This window comes from Mesocricetus auratus, unplaced genomic scaffold (assembly GCF_017639785.1).
Source record: "Mesocricetus auratus isolate SY011 unplaced genomic scaffold, BCM_Maur_2.0 Super-Scaffold_6730, whole genome shotgun sequence".
NCBI lineage: Eukaryota > Metazoa > Chordata > Mammalia > Rodentia > Cricetidae > Mesocricetus > Mesocricetus auratus.
In genome coordinates, this window is record NW_024429184.1 from 73,598,963 (window position 1) to 73,621,908 (window position 22,946).

At 43.1% G+C, this 22,946-nt stretch overlaps 1 protein-coding gene across 10 annotated transcripts in view; it reads right to left on the reverse strand.

The window, feature by feature from the left end:
* Rp1 (RP1 axonemal microtubule associated) overlaps window positions 1-9,767 on the reverse strand; it is a 370,803-nt gene extending 361,036 nt beyond the window's left edge. For all 10 annotated transcript variants that reach the window (XM_040741510.1, XM_040741511.1, XM_040741505.1 and 7 more), the window contains exon 1: window positions 9,669-9,767. In XM_040741510.1, coding sequence (XP_040597444.1) covers window positions 9,669-9,686 — 18 coding nt within the window. In that variant the 5' untranslated portion in view covers window positions 9,687-9,767. The remainder of the gene's footprint in view (window positions 1-9,668) is intronic.
* Window positions 9,768-22,946: the final 13,179 nt, after the last annotated feature.

Genomic DNA, 22,946 nt, shown 5'->3' on the forward strand with positions numbered 1-22,946 from the left:
TCTAGTGCATGAACTGGCCTTTTGGAACCCATCCTCTATGGAGGGATACCTTGCTCAGCCTGGATATAGAGTGAGGGCCTCAGTCCTGCCTCAAATGATGTGACAGACTTTGATGATTCCCCATGGGAGGTCTCACCCTCTCTGAGTAGTGGAGGGGGGTGGGATGGGGAGATGGTAGGGGGAATGGGAGAATAGGAGGGAGAGGGAACTGGGGTTGGTATATAAAATAAGATTGTTTTAAAAAGAAAAGAAAATTTTAAAAGAGTTGCCATGATCATGGTATCTCTTCATATCAATAAAACTCTAAATAAGACAGAAGCTGATACCAGGAACTGAGATATTGTTGTGATAGGTCTAACCATGCTTTTGTTTAGAGGAATGTGGTCTTTGGCACTTTGGATTAGAAAAGCAGTCAAATGATTTAAGTGGGTCTTAATAGGCCATACTAGTAAGATCATGGAAGACAATGGTATTAAAGGTTATTTGAACTGCAGGGGCCTGGCTCAAAAGGTTTAAGAGGAGAAAAATATTTGTATTTGGCCTAGAGACTGTTCTTGTGATGATTTGATAAAGAATATGGCTGTTTTTTGTTCTTGTCTAAAAACTCTGCCTGAAGATAAACTGGAGAATTTTGAATTAATTCCTTTGGCAGAGGAAATCTAAAAGCACTAAAAGCAGCCTGATGTTGACATATTAATGGCCACTCTTATGAAGACCTATAATGAAAAGGAGCAGGCTGAGAAAGGAAAAACACAACATGTACAGTTTGAGGAGAAAAGGACCACCTGGCTGTGGAATGGAGCTAAGGTCTTTAAGGAAATAAACAGATTAATATAAAACCTTATATTAAATGGAATGAAGGGGAATGGTGGCTTCAGGGCAAGACCCTACACAGCTAAGCTTCCAACTTGTGAAAAGGAATTAAAGAACAGCCTAGGGACAGGCATGGTGACACATACCTTTAACCCCAGCAATCAAGAGACAGAAGCAAATGGATCTCTAACTTCAAGGCCTACAGATTGAATCCAGTACAGCCAAGCTTAAAAGGTGCAGGAAAACACTGAGAGCTGGTAAAGATGTAATTGAACAAAGGGGCCATGTTCCAGCCCCAGCAATCAACAGAACTTGGTGGCTTTGGCCACATGGTTCTGCCCTTAGAGTCAAGGACATAAGAAAGGAATTATGGAAACTCCCTCTGAAACTAAGGAAAGTTGCTGAGACCAGGCTTGACTCAGTGGTGTCCCTACATGGAGACCAAGAGACTCCATTGTGTGAAGCTGTGAAGTTGAAGCCTGGATTGCCTTGGAGACTACAAGATGCTCTCTCAGCCTGGACTCTTAGGGGAGTGCCTGGACCCTGCCCTGAGTGAAATGACAGACTCTAGATATCCCCTATGTGGAAGGAAATGGCAATAGGGTGGGAGGCTTGAGGGGATGGTGGGGGGGTGCAGGAGGAGGGGAGGGAGAGGGAATTGGGATTGACATGTAAAACAAGCTATTTAAAATTAAAATAATAATAATGAAAAAAGATACCGCTGGGGGGAAAATGTTTTCCTTTGTAACAGTTGCTATGGTCATGGTACGTCTTCACAGCAATAAAACTCTAAGACACTAGTTTTACACAAGTTCCGTATTTGACTTCAGTAGAAGTCACAATGTGATTTGTGGAAACCTCTTCCAAGAGAGCCCTGTATGGGGAAGTTTGTCAGTGTGATAGATATAGTGTGGCCCCAACAGAAGACTGGGTGATGGAACACATTTTTTTTTCATTCCTAGCTAAGTCAGCCCAGCTTGTACAACTAGGCAGAAATAGAAAAATTCTGTTTTAAGATGGTTAGTTTTGAATTTATCTCTGGAGTGGCTTCTTCTGGAACAATAGATACCTGGAACTGAAAGGACTGAAAATCATCCATGGCCCTGTTTCCCTCATTAGTGCACACCCTGAGGGGCTTGGACCAGAAGTCTCCACTAGCCCCACCAGCCTGAGTCCTGCTTAGACTCATGATGATCTTGCAGTAAGTATTACTACAGAGACTTTTGTGCATCTGGTTCTCATATCTGATTACCTATTGTGATGTCTGATCCTATTGTACATTACTGAAAATCTATTCCTTGCCTCATAGACCTTGTTCAGTGCACCATGTTTTTTTCAAAATCCAAATTCTGAAAACACTTCTTATGGAACCTTGAACTAAGGCTAGGTTGCTGTGCTGAGAGCAGGTCCCTCCGGGTTCATTTCAAAGTATTCTCAGAAATCACCCCAGAGATGAGTTCCGCTGCAGTCCTCTTTCTCTGAAGGTTTGTGTGTGTACAGCATGGGGGGTTGTGATTGTTGGGGTCTGAAGGCAGTGCCCCAGTATTAAAGACAGAACACTGACGGTTTCCCTTTTTTCTCTTCATAGCAATGATGTCCACATCCTTAAATGCACACAGTAGATCCAGTGCAGCCAGCTGATAGGGACATCTCAGCTCTGTTTGCTTTGGAAAAAAAAATGGAAAGTGAAGTCCATGTCTCCCGGGTACTTCTCTACCTCATTCTTCTTGGACAAAAAGAAGGTGATGACTGATTGAACTAAATAAGGTTGAGACATCTGGTCCATTTCAAGTCATTCTCCTAATCAAGAGCAATAGTTTAATGACAAAAAAAAACACAGTATTATGGTACAATAAGCATTGTCACCAAGCAATGCAACAGTAGAGAGGATGTCCAAAAATCTCTATTTAAACTCAAGATTCTATTATTAGGAGGGGTTTTTACTGCCAAGACTATCAAGTTTGTATTACACCCAAAGGCTCCATTGTCCGAGAAACAAGTAAGTAATACCTATTTGATTCTTCAACATGGTATCAGAAACAGAAATAACTTTCCAGGGTTGGGTGTATAGCAAAGAGGTGGAATGCTTGCCTAGTATGTATAAGTCCAGGTTTCCATAACCAGTGCTGCAAGAAAAGAAGTAATTCTTCATAAAAATTAATTATTGGGCCAGAGATATGGCTCAGTTGGTAGAGCCATCTGCCACCAAGCCTGATGACTTGAATTTGACTCGAACCAGGTCCCTCAAGTTGTCTTCCCACCTCCATATACAGGCATGTGCACACACACACACACACACACACACACACACACACAACACACACACACACACACACACTAATTTTTTAAATTAGAAAAAGTAGTTATTTTGAAGATGAAACAGCATATTGAAGTAAAACATGTTCTGACACCACCAGCCTACTGGGAGTGACCTCCTGGTAAGCCAGGACTGCCCCTGTTGACAGAAGTTGGTGCCTTGTGTGTTGGTCCATCTTTCAAAAGTGGTAGACACTGAGTACACAAAAGTGTACAGAGAACTAAATGTGATGTTGCACACTGGTCACCCAGCTCTCATGAAGCAGAGGACTGGAGACCAGGAGTTCAAACCCAGCCTGAGCTACATAATGAGACCTTATCTAAAAAGTCAAAACTAGATTGAGGCAGGAGCCAAGTCTCTACCTCCCAGTAACTCTCTCTCTCTCTCTCTCTCTCTCTCTCTCTCTCTCTCTCTCTCTCTCTCTCTCTCTCTCTCTCTCTCTCTGACACACACAAACACATACACCAGCTTCAGAAGATCCAACACACACACACACACACACACACACACACGATGATAGATAGATAGATAGATAGATAGATAGATAGATAGATAGATAGATAGTCGGACAGACAGTCAGACAGACAGATAGACAGATAATCAAAACCAAGAAGCAAAACTCAAATTGAAGCCAGGAGTGGTGGTGCACACCTTTAATTCCAGCACTCAGAAGGCATAGACAGGTAGATCTCTATGTGTTGGAGGCCAGCCTGGTCTACAGAGCGAGTTCCAGGACAGCCAGAACTGTTAAACAGAGAAGCCCTGTCTCAAAAAAAAAAAGTCAAATTGAGTCTCAGCATTCAAATTAACTGAAGGAAAATCAGGGAACACCAGCTCTGAGAACGAGTCCCACCTGCTACCAGAATTTTCATGTTGTTTAGATGGCTGTGTCTTCCTAAGAATGGCACCAGAGCCTATGGCTAAGTCCTGAGGGCTCACCCTACTGGTTTCCACCACACATCCTATGCCCTGGGGACTCTCCTACTGCCGGAGTCAGACTGGGTTCTATGCCCCCACACACACCAAAAGTGCCTCTGGGCTCAGCTAAGAACTGCCTACTAAAATCACAGTTCATACTAGAGAAAACTAATTACCTAGCCACAGCTGTCCTAGGAGAAACAGTAGTATTAAGGCAGCACCTGATAGAAATGCTACACTTGAGTGGCACATGACTCTAGCCACTGAGGAGAAAAACATGGTGGTGGAGGTTGCCTGGTGGGGTTATTCATTCCCTTCCAGATATAAGCAGGGAAGCACGTGTTTTATGAGTGATGTGGACAGTGTCTACACATGGCCTTATCTGTCGGTTTACATCCTATCTTAGGACAGCTCAGGGAAGCTCAACCTTGTGAGACACAGCTTCAAGTATTCCATCTCCTTCTTTACCAAGACAGTGCTGATGGAGTCGGATGGAGAACAGTGGATTAAGAAGGATGGAGTTATGGGTTGAACTGGCTCGGACAACCCTATCCCTATCCCAGGCTCCAGCCCTGCAGTGTGAATTCTAACTGGCCTTAACAATAAATAGATATGATAGGATTTAAGGGCAGTATCCTATCATAGCTACAGCCCAGTCAACACCATATGCTGAAGGCCAAACCCTGGTTCCTCATGACAGGCTGCATTTGAAATAGGCTTGTTACAGATGTAATTAGCAGGGTGAGCTCCTAATGTGTGTGACTGCATCTCCATGAGGGAAAATTTGATCACAAACCACACTCAGGGGGGACAGCAGGTGACAGAAGGCAGAGCCATGCTCCTAAACCCCACAGAAAGTCACAGATGTCCAGCAAAGAGATGCAGCTCCAGAAGGCAGGGGCAGGCTACCTTCACAGCCCTCTGCACAAAGGACCTTTCTTTAGCTTTCTTTTTATTTATTCCTATGTCTTTCACATCACACATCTTGAGTCCATTCAGCTCCCATCCCTGTGTACCCACCCTCTGCCCTTGCAGCTGAACCCAACACCACACCACCCAGCCACCCCACCCCGAATAAAATTTAAGAGAAAAAGAAAGAAAAACAGAAAGCTGTAGTGCGGAAGCTGTTGTGTGACATAATGAGTCACACAGTGAGCCCTTTTGTCCATATAGCTTTCCTTGCAAATGTTCGTCGCAAAGAATCACTGTTCTGGTTCGAGGCCTCTGGCTTCTGCTACACTATCTATGCTGCACCCTCCCTGGGACTCCTCTTGGTTACCCTGTTGTTGCCCTGTGTTGAGATCCTGTAGCTTTGTGTCTACAGGAACGTCTCCTCCACATGCTCCAAGAGATCACAGATTTTAACACCAACTGGAAAATAACCAGGGACATGATACATGTGCTGTACATGTGCTGTTGATAGGTGTTGTGATTTTCCCCCTCCTAGTACCCATAGTTATTTCCTTGAGAATGTCTCCCATAAGCCCCACATTTAAACACTTGTTTCCCAATTGTTGATGGCTATTTGGGGGAGGTCTAGGAGATATGGCCTTAATGGAGGAAGTCTGTCACTAGGAGATGGCTTTGAGGTTTCAGAGCCTCACTTCATCCCAAGTTTGTTGTTTCTTACCTGTGATTCAAGATGTAAGTCTATCTCTCCCCCCCCCCCCCGGCCCCCTGCACCTCATCCCAGCACCCTGCCATCCCCAACTCTGTCCTGCTCCTGCTGCCTCTTCTCTCTGCTCTGCCATTATGGATTCTCACCCTTTAGAACCAATACCTCTTTTTTTTCTATAAATTGCCCTGGTGGTGGTTTTTTTTATCACAAAACAGAAAAGTAACTAATTACCTCTGTGATGAAGAGTGTGGCAACCCTGACAGTGTGCAGAGCCTACAGACTAACTGACTGCTGAGGCATCAGGCTAGCCAAAGTTTCAGCTCCCTAATGAGCCCGCCTCCTTCGTGTGCCTCAGATTTTCTTGACCTCCAAGGAACGGCTTGCAGTAAGCACCCTTCCAAGGACAAAGCTATGAGTGCAAGGCTACAGAAATCCTGTCCACCTGTGAATCCTGGCCCTTGCACACGTGTGCCTTTCTTCCTACGGAGCCGGTTTCCCTGGAACCCTGAAAATGGGTCCTGCCGGTGAGTGTAAGCACACTTGGCAATCTTGCACTCTCTCCGTTGTCAACAAGTCTAGTTCATCCCTGTGGGCTCAAGCTCTACAACACTCAAAAATATTCCACATGTGACTGGGAACACCACGGCCTTGGTGGGGTTTGTTCTCTATAGCCTGCCAGATTAAGTCTGTGTTGATGTAGTCTCTCTTTTCGTTTTTTTTTTTTCCAGAGACTATTTTCTCTATCATAGGTGAATGTCAGCAGACTTTCAAGGCTGTGTCCTCTGAGCTTCCAGGAAACTTCAGATGTCTTCTGGTGAAAAGTATCATGACTTTTTCATATGAATATAGCTATAAGAAGAAATTTAAGCCAGGGATTATGACAAATACCTGTAATCCCGACACTTAAAAGGCTGAAATAGGAGGCTCAAGAATTGGAGGCGAGCCTAGGTTATACATTAAAATCTTGTGTTTGAAAAAAAAATGACTGCTGATCATTTGAGTAATGTAAAAGCTCCTGAATCTGGTATGGAGAGAACTCCCTCATACTGACCGTAAGGATTATTACTGAAAATGGGAGGGGGGAGAAACACATCTATGCTGAAGTCTCTACATGACCGGTTAACTGATCAGGACATGTTTGTGGAGATCAGAACGTGCCAATCCAGAGCCAGAGTCATCTGTAGCCCTCTTTGTAGCTAGCTAGCCATTGCCCGCTTCTGTGTCTGGCCCCATAGACCATTAGGTTAGCCTTTCAAACTTCAGTAACCCACCACTGGTTTCCACCAGCCCAAAGGCCAAGAATGCCATCAGACAGCACCTGCCGCCTATCTATAGCAGAGATCCCACAATTTACTGTAGCCCACCTACCTTATGTGTTCACCCATATGTTTGAAAAGTGCCTTGATTTGTGACTTTCTTTTTTCCTGTGACATTTAAAAATTTGTAGAACTGTAATCATGTTGGAACATGGTATTGAGGTGACAAATCCATTTTCCCCAGCCATAGTTATTTTCACTCCTATTTCATAGTACTCCAACTAGCATACTAATTGTATATGTAATGGTATGGTATTTATTTGTCTGTTTTCAGGGTCTATAATTAATTGAAATTTAGATTATCAATCAAGCATTGTCTTATAAATTGTTCTAGCAATACTTGTTATTGATTTTTCTGTTCAATATGTAACTTGAGGCTTTATTTACTTAAAATGCAGGTAAAATTCTTTGACCATCAGTTCAGGGGGAATATGTTCAGTATATCATATATGGCTGTAAGAATTTTTTATCAAAAGAAAAAAAAAGGTTTAAAAACTTATTTGAGTGAATAACCTGAATATAAATGGAACCAATGTGAAAGTTGGAACACCACTAATTTTCACCTGAAAAGCCACAATTGACCTTTTAATCATCTGCAGTGTCCTGTCTGTGAACTCAGCCAGTTAACTACTGCCTGCTGAAAGCCCACAGTGTGGCCTTGTTCCACACTGACAGAATCTCCAGTGCAAGTATCCAGTCTCTATGGGTGACACTTTGCTTTCATGTCATGTTGCTATTACATGAATCTAAGCTACTAAATAAATATAAACGGAAACTAAACCCTAATTGCCATGGCATCCATGGCAAGTGATTTACATAATCATTTCGTTGACTCTGAGTCTGAGTTTACAGTGTAATACTATGAGTAAAGCTCTGTTTCATAAAAAAAATGGGGGGAGTATAGAATGGCATATTTTGTGACAATGTTGAGTCATTAGCTGAGAACAAAAAAAGTAAGGAATTTGGGGTTTGCTAAGCAGCTCAGCTTATAGGAACTATTTTATTTGGTCAGTTTTCAAGCTGGAGCTCTATTGACAGACGATTCTTGTGCGGCACCCTGTCTGCCGCTCACCCAATGAGACAGTCCACCACCACGTGCTTTTGCTGGGTGCCTCCCTCTGGCAGCAGCATTCTCTGTAGGCATCCAGAGCCTGTGGTTCCTGCAAAGTGGCTTCTGTGTTAGAGGAGGATAGAGCAAACCAGTTATCTACAGTCCCCATATGGAGGCCACTGAATATCATCCACAGGGATGGCACAGCCATGTGAGTCTCCCTGCCTGGACAACCTCACCATGTCAATTAAACACATAGGATCTGTGTGTTCCTATGCTGAGTGCTCACAGGGTACTCAGGGCTGAATGTGACCTCATAGGACCATGCTTCTATCATTCTCAATCAGCAGGTTTGGAAACAGCAGCCCAACAGGACCTCGGAAATAGTTAGCAAACTAAAATGCCAATTGTGTCTTGGTAAACTGTCCATGGGCTAACTTTGACATAAGCTACAAAAGGTAAATGGCCTAAAGAAGGTTTTTCTGAACAAGTGTGAAATGCTGCCCCCTACTGAGAAGTCATGGGCATTTCTCTAGTGTGGTGAGACCATTGATGAATAACATCACTGAGCCAGCTACCAGGTGGTCTCCAACATGAATCTTTTGAGTGCCTACTCAAAGACTTGGAGCCTATCTCCACATCAGAAAGGCTGTGGCAGACTCAGTTGATTCCCAATACTCCTTCCACCCCCAATCTTCTGGAGACATGTTTTGGCACTGTAGTCAGAACAACCAGGACCTAAAGTGAAGATGGCTCCTCTTGACCTTGTAAGAATCTAAAGCATATCACTTACATCATCCCATTCAACTCCACTGTTCCCAAGAGAATGCAGGCACTCAACCTACCTCAGGAAGACATGTGCTAAACAGAGGGATAGGCCTACACAGCCCTCTGGCTCCACATCTACACTCATTGGTAATACCCTTGCTTCTCTTTATCTATACACCGCTGCAGACTGAAATACTTTGGTAGCTTGATTATTAGTAATTAGACCTGAAAATTGTAATGCCAATATAACCAATTAATATCATTTGAGTTATAAACCACAGAGCCATATGAAACTTTCTCTCTAAACTGGAGGCAGAGTTCTTAAATGTGTCCCAGATTTCATCCTCTCAGGATTCATTTCACGTCTTGAAGCTGGCTCTTCTGAAGGCTCAGATCCTCATCCTATTTCAGACTGTCTCCAACATCCACCCTGTCCACCCCACCATGAGCTGCTGTGACATTTACTCCTGTGATCTATAAATGCCAGCAGTTGCTGAAAACCTAAAGCTGATCACATCTGTTTGTCCCTCTCCAGCAATTCCATAAGGTCCTGAGGATGTCCCAAATCCCACTCATGATCTATATGCCTTTCCACATGAGGGTCATTTTCCAAACTCGTCAGCAGCAACAATACCTCACAGGAGAGATAAATACTACCGTTTCCCATAATAACTGAGACCAGCACTCAGCAGCTTGTCCGCTTTTGCCATCTTGTTAGGCAGACCCATTACACCCCTCAGCAGACATCTACATCTAAGTGAATTTACAGATAGCTCCCTTTCTAAAATCTATTTACAAAATGTAATAGGTTAGTCGCCATTCCTTTCCAAATTAAAGAGGCAAGGAGAAATAAAGCATGTGTTTTACCTGTGATTTCTCGAGCATATGCAGATATCACTTTGTTGCATCAAGAGAAGAATTTGAGCCAAAGGCTGAGCTTGTGTGTGCTTGTCCTTCCCATATTGGTCAGAGACAATGGTGGTGTTTGCATTGTCAACGGTGTTACCTACAGCAACAGCAAACACCTCACATGATGCTGGCTGGGATACATGGCTGTTGTTAGGAGGCAGTGAGTACAGACCTCTCTGTCTGAGTAAGAAATGTTCAGGTTATAGCAGATAAATTAGATAGCAGACAAAATAACCCACTTCGCTCTTTTTCTAACAAATCCATCTTTAGTGGTATGTCGTATAGCATGGCATGGAATCAAAGAAGCATTTTACTTCATTTTGAAGTTGATGTTTTCAATAGCTGTTTGGGAATTGTGTTGCAGTCTACCTGGATACCAAGAAACGGGGTCATAAGCACATAATAAGAATTAACAGATCAGATATGTGTCAGAGATATAAGCAGATATTTGAGCTACACAAAGCACATGTCATGCAGTGCAGATAGCCGAGCTGGTAGGAACAAACTTCGGGGCAGGGTGAGTATACCTAACTCTCAAAGTCTCCATTATATTGATTGTGGTCATCTGGACCCCAGGATCAAGGCCTCAGGCTGTTTGTTCTTGTCTATTTCAAAGGCTTTACTAAGTTATAACTGATATACAAAGATTTTCAATTTTACAATATATACAATATGATAAATTTCAACATACACAAAATAAATCATTATTACTGTCAAGATAATAAATATGTCCAACAACCCCCAAAGATTCCTCGTATCTTTTTATTTGATTGGGAGACTCATTGTGAGAATAGTTTATACAGGATATTCTTTTGATGTTTTTTGAAACAGGATCTCATGTATCCTGGGCTAGACTTGAACTTATTACATAGACAAGACTAGCCTTGAACTCTTGATCCTCCTGCCTTTATCTCCCAATTACTAGTATTACAGGCTCTTTAAACAAAATTTTAATCACACAATTATTGATTATAGACACTAAGTTTGCATAGCAAATAGCTGAAACTTATTCGCCCTACAAAAATATGAAACAGTATACCCTTTGGACATTATCCCTCCAGTCCTTCATCCCATCCCCAGCAGCCACCATTCTGCTGTCTACTTCTGATTGTGACTGCTTCAGATTCCAGGCATAAATGGATCATGTGGTTGCCTGCCTTTTGCTGCCTGGTTTACCACCCTCATCATGGGTTCTGGATGCATCAATGCTGTTCCAAATGGTAAAATTTCCCTTCTTATGACAGAAGAGGTTCAAAAAAGCAAAATAAAATGCTGGGTGGTGGTGGCACATGCCTTTAGTCCCAGCACTTGGGAGGCAGAGGCAGGCAAATCTCTATGAGTTCGAAGCCAGCCTGGTCTACAGAGCAAGTTCTAGGATGGGCTCCAAAGCTACACACACAAAAAAAACCCTATCTCAAAAAACAAAACAAACAAACAAAAAATGGCAGATGAGTTTTCTACTCTATATAGAGAAGAATTATAAATATATGCGTCTGTGTATGATAGTATATATGGAAGTGGGTTCTCATCCAATCAGCTATCAGTAGACTTTACTTCCTGACTATGGTGAACAGCGTTGCACATAGGCATGATACTATCCCAAACTTCAACTCTTAGCTGTACCCAGATGTGAGGTTGCCAGCATATGGTATCTCTACTCACAATTTCTGAGGAATCTCTACAATATTTTCTGTAGCCACTTGGACCATTGCATATTCCCTCCTCCAATTTCCTCATGTCATTACAACAAATATGTGGAAGCTTTATGACAGCCATCCTGTGTGTGAGGTGACAGCTCATTGTTAGGCTTTTTTAATGATGAACAATGTCAATCATTCCTGATATCACAAAGTAACATTTGTATATTGTCTTGAGAGAAAAAGTCTGTTCAAGTCCTTTACCTATGTTTTCACTCGATTTTTTTGGAGGGGTTGCTATTATTTTGTGGTCTCCTATTCATTTTAATGGGACAATGTTACATTCTGTTTGGTTTTATTTTCAATTCAGAAAATATCTTTTAGTAAAACAGAACACACAAGAAACTAAGATCCTTCAACCATTACCTTGAAATGTAGTTACAGAGCCCCATTCTATTTGAAAGAACCTATGCCTCTTGAAGCACCATGTCTTGGCCTGTTAAGCAGAAGAGGGCAGGATGGTAAGGAGAGAAGCCCTGGCTGGCCAGTCAGAAACCTGGGCTGCTGTGCTGCTGCTGGAAATCTCTCCGCTCCCACTGAGCTTAGGTTCACTGGCTACAAAGTGAAGAAGAACCAGACCAGAGGAGCTGAGCGTTTTCCTTTTATTCGATAACGCTATTGCAGAGGGCAGAGTGTAGATCAGCGGAAGAGTATTTGCCATGCATGTAAAACCTTCGGTTCAATCACAAATGTGAAAAATAGTAGTGTTATCATTGCACACCTATTGCATGAAAATAGGCAAAACAAGCAAACGGACTTCATTAACATGTTTGCGTTTACTGAAGGAACTATTAAAACCACACTCCTCAACTGTATTCTGAAAGGTAAATGAAATCTGAGCTAATGAATGAATATATCATACATCCAGGACACAGCATTTTCAGTACTCCCAAGATCCACTTCAACTCTTAGTCATGACCAAATGTCCAAGTATCTAGAGTCTGCATCATATCAGGTGACAGATGGTGGAAATTAAGACTCTGTTTTAACTATTCCAGCTGAGGGGCAAAACAAACTGTTGTCAGGAGCACACACCCAGCCTTTCTCCCCGCCATCTGTGCCTTCAGTCTTTCCACTTGGTTTTAGCTGCCCTGTTTTCTTCTCAGTCTCCCAACTGAACCTTTGGAAGGTCCTGGACTCGTCTCTCACCTTTCCTTCCTCCACAATCCTGCAGCAACTGTGTCAGTAAACTGCCGAGTTAGCAGTCTGCCTACCCAGCTGATGTAGCCCTTTCCCGGGGAACATGACATTCTTAGGGGTCTGGAGGATCCCCAGAAAAGGCCTGCTCTGGCCTCTCACTGCCCCTTCCCTGGCTCTCATCTCACAGGACCAGGAAGGGAGGGAAAGCACCAGGCCAGAGTTTCCTATCAGTTCAGAGGGGCAGGAACCGGGGGCTTTCCCACAGGGCTGAGCCTGCCCCGCCACTGAGAAGTGTCTGCATTCCAAGGCTGGAGCCTGTCACCACCCTTCCACCCCCTTTGAAGCTGGGCAAAAGGCCTGCCAACAAGCGCCAAGCTTGAGAGCGCCTCTGCTTGCCCTGGGAGGGGCTGTTTCCTGTCTGCTTTTCGCAGCCTCTCATGAGAGCGAATGGCAGTCACAGTAACTTTGCGAGACTTTACTCTAGACACCAGAAAATAAAAACTCTAGTAAAGTGAGTTTTCTATCACATAAGCCAAGATGCATTTGGTCCTGAAACGTAATTCCACTAATTTAGTAATCTAATGCCATGGTTTGCATATTTAAAATATTTGCATACAGACCTTTTTTTCTAAGTGTAATTAAATATTCTTAACATCTTTGGTAGTTGCTGGCCTTTCCCACTTTGGCTTCTCAGGACAGGTCCCATCATTTACTCTCTGTGAAGCACAGCATCTTAGAGGACTTTCGAGATTCCTGGTAGAACTTGAAGGTATTTTCCTAGTCACAATCTCAAGGTGTCACACAGTGGCCTCCTGTGGGCTGCCTCCCAGTCATCTATTCCAGACTAAAGGGATTAGGCTGCAAGATTTTTGTTTGTGTTTGTATTTATTCTTAAAGAGACACTGAGAACATTAAAACAGAAGAGTCTATGAAAATTGTCTATATAGGTTGAGTATCCTTAATCCAGACAGCTAAAATTCAAATTGCCCAAATCTAAAATTTCCTAGGGGCACAAATAATGGTACAGATAGGAAATGGCATGCCTGACATCAGCCTAACCTCATGTGATAGTTTCTACACAGTTGTACTAAAACTTATTTTATAAAATTATCTCAGACTATGCATATAACAGATAGATGAAACAAATTAGCTTCACATTTAGACTTGGGTCTCGACCCCTAAGCTTTGTGTGTGTGTGTGTGTGTGTGTGTGTGTGTGTGTGTGTGTGTGTGTGTGTGTGTTAAAAAACCACAGAAACAGTGAGCACTTCTGATCCAAACCATTTTGGATGAGGGATGCCCACAAATACCTTTTTTTAAGTGGTGAGCCATAGCCCACCCTGAGTCATGACACCATGTCAGCAAGCCATTGTTATAAAGAGAATTCACATATTCATGTCCTGATCCCCAGTGTGAAAATGCTGAGAACTGAGGCATTCGGAAGGTGATTGGGTCACAAGGTTGAAAGATCCATGTTTTTGCAAAAGAGACCCCAGAAACCTCTCTTATCCTTTGCTATGTGAGGACACACAGAGAAACAGGCCGAAAAATGAGTCCTTACCAAACACCTGATTCTAGCTCCATGGTGTAGGACTTTCGATCCCTCTGAAGAGCAGAAAAAAAAAAAAAAGAAACTTTAGAAATACTGTAGCTGCCAGGCTGTGGTGGCACACACCTTTAATCCCAGCACTCAGGAGGCAGAGGCAGACAGATCTCTGTGAGTTAAAGGCCAGCCTGGTCTACATAGTGAGTTCCAGGACAGGCTGGGCTATAGTGACCTGTTGTCTCAAGATACCAAAACCAAACAAATAAAAAATAAGTAAAGTACTGTAGTATGCAGCATGTGAGTACAAGCAAGATTTCAGTCAAGTTTTGTTACAGATATACACACACGTATGTATATAAGGTGTGTGTGTGTGTGTGTGTGTGTGTGTGTGTGTGTGTGTGTGTGTGTGTGTAGAATACAATTCTAATTAATTCTGGAATCACTTGGTCTAGTATCACCAGAAATAGCAGTCTACTGCAATAGATGAGCATTTGTTTGAAATTCAGTCAGAAAATCTGTGGTTCTCAGCCAGGAAACTGTGGAACTTAGGAACTGTGTGGCCGTAGGAAGTTACTTCACTCTGTCAATTATAAAATGGTATAGCAATGGTACTTCCTGAGTGATGATAAGAAATAAACTGATACTTGCCTCTTTATGGGCTTCATGTACCACAATCCATAACACACAGTATGAACCCTGTGCACTATCTGACATCCTCCATGACAAACCTTTACCCGTCAGCAGAGGAGGAAGCTGGGACAGTCGGGTCCAGAAGGATGCACTTAATCCATTCAGTAACACGGGCTCTAAGTATAGGCAGACACTAGTGTGATGCTTCATTTTAAGTATTCCACACTAAAGCCTTAGCACAAACATAAGGCAAGACTGAAATCCAACCCTGATCAAAGGCCATGGAATGAGAAGTTCATGACAGATTGTAGATTGATGGCATTTCCTTCATCAGAAAAGTTTGGTTTGATCAATTTCCAAGTAGTTTCCCCTTAACTGGAGGAAAAACATACCAAGACCAGCAAATACCTGAAACAGTGAGCGCTTTCAGATCCACACATACCATGTTTTTTCTTATTCATATATATCTTTGATGAAGTTTAACTTATTAATTAGGAATAGTAAGAGATTTAAAATAACAATAAAATGGTGCAATTGCAATATCTTATAACAGATTTGCCCACATGACTACTCCTGCACCTTGGGACGTTGTCAAGAAACAGACTATTGGAGCACAGGTGTCATGACACTGCCTGGGTTCTCAGTGCCCAGTGGTGCAGAGGAACAGCTGATGTTCCTGAGCAGGGACCAGATTGCAGCAAAGCTGGGTTCACATTTGCAACTCAGAACAGTATGCAACTTAAAACTTCTGAGCTACTCATTTCTAGAACTTCTGTTGAGTATTTTTGCACTTCAATTGACCACAGGTACCGGAAAGCAATAGAAAGCAAAACCACAGAGGCTATATAAACAAAGAGCTTAGTGACAAAGTTGCTAGCAACTGACTGGAGCTCCTCACCATGATTAGCAACCGTAGTTTGTCAGCTGGCATTCTGCAGACACACTCTCGGTCACGCTCTGGGAGAGAACACCCACAAACATCACCGTCATTTCACTGTTGCAATGCCTGGGATACCTACCTGTCCTGTTCCACCACCCAATGTTCTGTGTACTACACCAACAAAGACAGGCCTGTGCATTTCCTCCTGTTCACTTTCATCAGCTGCTTCTAGACGTTTTACAGTAACACAAAATGCTGCCATTGCTTTTAGTGCTTTGTATCATCCGCACACCTGCTGAGCGTGACAGCAATGCTAATCAAGAGAGGGCAAGGGCGGGTCTGCTTATATTATGACTGCACCTTGCACAATACTGCAAACGCCCTGATGTCTGGGTTCTTCCCTTCCTCCCAACCTCTGCCTTTCCTTCCCAATTCCAGTGCTCCATGGGAGTCCAAAACCTAGGAGTTAAAACTGTTTTGAAAGCGCCACCTTGTGGCACGCATGGATTGGTGCACCTGCATATGGAACAAAGGAATATTGGCATAGCAGGGTTAGACCCAAGACCCTACGCAAGAAGTGTGTTTTATAGCTCTCTTGATCAGCTAAAGAAATAACTCAGTAGGCGAACATTTGCCGGAAACCAGGAAAGTCCAAGTTTGAATTCCCAGAATTCATGAAAAGCCCAGCACAGCAGTACACATCTGTAATCCCAGTACTCAGGACTCGGGACTGTTAACATTACCTTGTACCATTATGGCAACAAGTAAGAAAATTCCATGTTATATATCAAGGAAAAATCAGTAAGCCAGATACACACATATGCCACCGTGAGTAAATCTCAGAAAACATTTCCCACACTGAAAACTAGCTTTAAGAGACCAACTACAAGTTGGAGTCACCAGTCGTGGTGGAGTCATTGGAGGCTTTTCAAGACAGACGGTAATGACAAGAAACCTTGGAGGTTGTGGCAATGGTGAGGCGGAGTCAGAATTCAAACCTTCTGGATCGAGCACCTGGGCAGCTGCAAATGCAACAGCATATGGAGGAGAGAGAAAGCCTGTGGTGGTGGCAGTGGTCACTGCAACTGGAGAGAAGACATCGGCTGCTCTGGCGGCTAAGCCCTCCTCCAGAGATGCTGAAAGAGCATGCTGGTTACTACCCGTGGTGAAGTGTAATTTCTCTTACACTATACATATATGGGTGAAACACCTGCTTCCCTCCAGCGCTCAGCAAAACAAAGGGAATGTGCCTTCACTATGTGGACAACTCGAAACAGCAAATGAAGGATGAGTAATTGAACACCATACCCTCCAAAGATTAGGGTAACTCCACAGTTTAGTGACTGTGGACAACAGAGACCTGAACAAAAGGCTTGAGCAAACATTACTGCAGAAAAACAACGATGCAGATGTTCTACTGGACAAAGGAAGCCGTGACCCAGGGAGCAAGTACCTGGGAGAAGATTATTCCAGACTTGGACTTCGGGAACAGTAATGGAATAAGTGACTGATCCAGGACATCTCTATCAAGAGTGGGATTGTGACTCCTGGATGCTATCCTTCCAGATGGGGAGGTTCAGAAGACTTTGGAGCTGTTTTGTGAGGGGAGTTTTCAAAAGTTTGGAAATACTGGCAAGAAAAACCTTAGAACTCTTTACCCAGAGTATATTGGGTGATTCAGGTGGTGCTTAGGAAGTTGGAGGCTGACAAGGGTACAGAGTGAAGACTGCTCTCATGTGGTTATAGACAGGAGCACTGACTCTAATGCCCTAATCCAAAGACTGCGCATGTCACACACTGGCAAGGGCCTGGTCTGGACTCTAGAGACTGCTCATGTCACAAACTGGCAAGGGCCTGGTCTGCACTTTGTCAATGTCCTGAGAGTTTGTTTGAAGCTGAATAGTTAATAGGGTAGATAAATTTTCATTTAGACCTTCATTCAAGTTATGACATGGTTTTTGCTAGCTGCTTTTGGCAGGACTTATGTTGAATATTGTGAACAAAATATAGAAAAAGTCGTTGTCTTAAAAAAAAAAGGGGAGGGCTCATTTTTGCCCTAAACAGAAGTGCTTGTAAAATCAGGGTCCAGTAAAATCTGGCTGCTAAAGAGGTTAATTACATTAGAAAGAGAACATGTATGTTTCTCGTCAATCTGAAAAAAAAATTGCCTCCAGAGTTGTATGACCCCCACCTATCTGCATGCTCAAGAATATGGAGTCTTAACTTTGCTTTGAGAGGATATCTCTGGGATGCTATGCTCATATGGACTTACCTAGAGAAAGTTTCCCTGTGCTGAGTCTTCTCAGGGACAGAGAGCCAGCTGCAGCTGTGATACAATAGTTCAATCATGACTTCAGCTGGAACCCTTGGCATTGTCCATTAAGCTAATGGTCAGCAACACATAAAGCAAGAGTTACAGAGTCAGAAGGGCTTCCATAGAAGCCTGGGAGGCCAAGCAAGGTGTGTCAGGCTCGGAATCCCACAAGCATCTCCTAAGTGGATGATGCGTAGAGAATGTAACTGAAGACAAATGGGCATGGGAGACCTGAGGAATGTGGAATGTCTGCAAAGAAAACCACAGGCAGTGAGTGGAGTGAGCCTCAGACAAAGGCCAGGAGTCTGCAGCTAGCCTGCCTGTGGGATAGAGCTTCCCTTTGGAATTTACATCACATCAACAGGTACCTGGATTCTAGAATTACAGATTTAATGTTTCCCAGCTGGAGCTTAGTCTTTCTTTGGTCCTGCCCTTCCTTTCTATGCTCCAATACCTCCCTTGTGGAATGAAAATGTTTGTTTCATGCAACTGCATATTAATTAGCAGCATACAACTTGCTTTTTTTATTTTATAGGGATTCATAGCTAAAACTTTGCCTTGAATCTCAGAGGCACTTTGTATTAAACCTTTTGAGCAATACAAAACTGTCTAGGGGATGGGGACATTTGGAGATGAACAGAATGCATTATGCATTATTTGAGGTAAATGTGGGCCTTTGGGGGGCCAGGATGGAATGTTGTAAGTTAAATGAGATATGTTTAGGTACCAGCTGATAAGAATACCTACAGAAGGAGAGAGGAAGAGTTGGGAGACTTGTACAAAACTCACCTCTGGGTATACCTGGACTGGCATTTCCAGAAAGGACTAAATGGGGGGAAGGGACATGCTCCAAATGCAGGCAGCATCATCACACAGATGGATTCAGGGGAGGGAAGGATGAAGCCAGTGAGTAGGTGTTTCCCCTGCTTCCTGGCGATTGAGATGTGAGCTGCTTTGCTTCCCTGAGCACTCCTCACCAGGGCAGGCTGGATCATCTGGCATGGGTCAAATGAATCCCTCCTTCTCTTGGGTCATTTTCTCAGGTACTTACCACAGCAACAAACTAACAAAATTCCATTACCTCAAATTGAAATTCCTGTTTTCTTTTTTGCCTGCCTCTGCTTTGCTGCGGCCCTACCACAGCTCTCTTCTTCTGTCAAGAATACTTTCTAAATGTCTTTAGGCTTCAGTTTTTTGAAGTTGATCATCTGTCTATATCTAAACCTGCATAATTATTAGCTCCTCCGCTAGGAATGCTCTCCTCACCCGTGCATCCCGTCTCTCCTCTGCATCTTCTCACATAAGCTCCCTGTGCACTCTCAAAGTTAGGCAGCTCTTCCTTTTAAAAAAGGTTACACTCCTCTTATTTTCTTTTTTCTTTTGCATGTGTATGCAGTGGGTGTTCACATGTGCATGTACATTCACATATGTGTGGGGTCATTGTGTATGTGTGTGTGAGTACATATGCACATGAGTGTGTGTACATATGGAGACCATGGCTTGAGATCATGTGTCTTTCTCATTTGTTCCCTGCCTCATATATTGAGGCAATCTAACCCCTGAACCCAGAGCTAGCTGCTCTAGGGATTCACCACCTCCCCTTTCTGGGGGCTGAGAAGCTGTGCTATCATCCGTGTGCTGCTATGGTAACTGAGTTGTCTCAATACGACATTCAGTTATTGCTATGCATTCCAGAAAGAAACTAGTGATTTAAAAAAAAACTTCAAAATGATTGTTCATGATGACCGCTTTCCGTAGTAATCTGCAACCCAATTTCTATCCTCATAGCTTTACATAGCACCTAAAAGGATTGCTCTAGTTCTCATCCCATCAGTTGTAAGAACTACTTGGAACATTTTTTCCCTTAGATTATACTATAATTACATTTCACCCTTCCATTTTCTCTAAGTCTCCCATATACCACTCCCTGCTCTCCTTCAAAATCATGGTCTCTTCTTTCATTAATTATCATTGCATGCATATGTGCATATACATCTACATACATATATTCCAAAATATAATCTGCTCTGTCAATATAACATTACTTGTATGTTTCAGGGTTGACCATTTGGCATTGGATAACCAATTGGCATGTTTTTCTCTAGGGAAGACTATCTCTCTTGCTCCCAGCTTTCCTCGGTTGCCTTTAGTTCTTTGTGTAGAACTAAGGCTTCATGGGCTTTCCCCCATCCACATTGGTATGTCCACTGGTGTCATCCTTGTTCAGCTCACATTTAGGCAGTCATATAGGTGAGACTTTGTGGGTGTAACTTCTATCACTAGGAGACACAACCTCACAGCAAACTCCCTGATCATCTGGCTCTTACAATCTCTCCCAGTGTTCCCTGAGCCTTAGGTGGAAGTGGGGGTGGGGCTTGGAGATGTAACCACTGGGACTGGGCTTTACAACTCCACGTTGTGGTTTTCAGTAGTGGTCTCTGTCTGTTGCAAAGAGAAGTTTCCTTGATGAAGAGTGAAGACTACAGTTATCTGTGGGTATAAGGACAAATGTTTATAGATTATTATTAATGATTATGCTGGTTTAATTAATCGGTGGTTATAGATTCTCCTCCAATAACCACGACTTTACTATCACTGAGTAATTGGCTAAGTTTCCAATACCAGGTATGATCTCCCACTTGTGGAGTAGGTCTTAAGTCCAATAAGAGAGCTATTGGCTACCATCAAGGTATCCGTGTCACTAATTGCACCCTTAAGGCTATCATGTCATTACGGTCCAGGACGTGGTTCACAGGCATCATTGCTGAACTGTTGGTAGCCTCCCTCATTTGGAAGCTTACATGGTGTCTTCTGGTACCATGAAAGCTAGCTTTGACTTATTCTTGATTTGGTGCATAGGTGATGTCTTGATCTTGCCCTTGGAGCACCCTTTCTTTATAGGATTCATAATTACGAATATGTACATGCTCTGCCAGCACTACTGGTGTCACCAGATTATAAAGTTTCTCTGCTCTTCCTTCACTCCTGCTTCTGTTTTACTAGCTGGTTACTTGTATATTTTCACCTTGTAGTAATCCTTTTCTGCTGAGAAGCCCTGCTTTGATGTCTCTTGGCTGTATCACCTTCAGTTCATCCTGGTTTTGCTCCAGAAATTGCTACAGGACCTGGAAGTATGCGCTCCAGTCCCTGGCTGCTGCCTGTGCTTGGTTTCTTCTTCTACCTTGTGTGTGACATACCCTCTGCCTCTTCCTATGAGTGAAATGGGCATCATTGCCCACAACACCTCCTTCAAATATGGCTGGATATTTTTGTTCTATAAGTACCATGCAGAGAAGTGTGCCATCAGGTTGGTAAGTCTGTAGGCTGTGTGTTGACTTCACCACATTCAAGAAAGAACTCCTTCCATAGCTCATCATGTCTCTTGTTTCCAGACAAGGCGGTTTCTCCTTCTATAGCTACCAGTTACCTTCCAGCAGCAGTTCCTGAAAGATGTGGCTGTCTCTATGCTAATTCTGATTCCTCAGCCACATCATGATCATTCCTTTCACCTTTCTCTCTGACTTTGTTAGCATCTCCTGGAATCCAAGCATTCACTAGGGCAGCATGACACGCGCAGATCAGAATGGAAAGAGCAGGGCACTAGGAGCAGGACTTGTGAGCACAGGCTCCAACTGGGAGATGTCTCATGTTTTCTCCATCCAATTAGTTAGTACAGTCCCTCACTCAAAAATCACAGGGCACCTTAGTTCTGTGGGGACAGCCAAAAGCAGTGCAAGAGCACAGGTTTTCAAAAACTGCAAAGGAATTATTTCCGGCATGTCCTCCAAGTTCTAAGCACTGGCAGTACAGCAAAAAAAAAAAAAAAAATCTTGTTTTCATTTAGTTAATGCTTTAGTAGAGGAGGTGGAAGAGAAGCCAGGACACATACACAAAACAAGCAAAGAAGTGATCAAGGAAGATGACTCTCAACTTCCTCCTTGCTGTGACAGAAGGTCTGACATCAGTGGCTCGGGGGAAGAAAGATAAAATTGGCTTGTGGTTCAAGGGCACCGTGCAGAAGGTCCTGTCATGGTACACAGGTAGCAGGAAGAGGCCTGTCCTTTGAACAGCTCTTTCTTATCCTTAGGATCCAACTTTCAGTTGATATCTCTGAGGGAAGTGTGGAGGCTAACTGAAAGCTAGAATACTAGCTACACAATCCACACCTTCATAAACTAACTCTGAGTCTTGTAACTGAGTCTGAAAATGGAAATAGAAGCAACAGCATCAGCAAATCTCTATATGAGTGTTGAGCGCTTCCCTCTCTACTCAGTGGCTCTGACCAGAGACCATGTGGTCAAAGAGAAGGTCCGGGAACACAGCCCTATGGACCTACTGCCAGGCTCACTGGTTCAAAGCTTGCATTCGAACAAACTCCTGAGATGATTTTCTCTTTAGTGGTAAACTAATGAATGCAAGGATTGTTTTAAAGAGCATGTATTGTAGTAATACATGCATGCTTGAAATACATATATAATATTTTGTGCATGTGCAAAGTACCTGCACGAGAGTGGCATGATGACCTCAGACAGAAGAATGACATCATACTGAGGAGAGAATTCCAATAAATAACGTTAGTACCAAACACTCTGCCTGTTGTGTATGTGTATGTACTCAATCTTCAAAATAGCCTCTAGAGCAGGGACTAATTGAAGCACAACCCAGAATCATCCTAGGAAATCATATTTATAGGGATAAGGAGAAATGTAAACAGCACTCTTCTCCAGGTTTTGATTCTTCAAGTTTAAATTCTGAAGATGTGGTCCATGTTCCTGATGGCATCTGGGCCTCTCTCAGAGAAGAACCATGGGTGTCACCCCTAGGCACAGCCTAGTGAACAGAAACTGCTTTCCTCTCTAGACATCACGCTGAACTTTTCATACACTTCCAGGTGGGATGGAGAAATTGACCTGATGAAGCTGCTCAAGGCATTTTGTCTCTTCATCCCAAGTGTTCATTTTTCTAAACAAGCTTTTTAACAAAACCTTTATTACCATTTTTAACAGAGGTTCAAATATCTACTGAGGTTT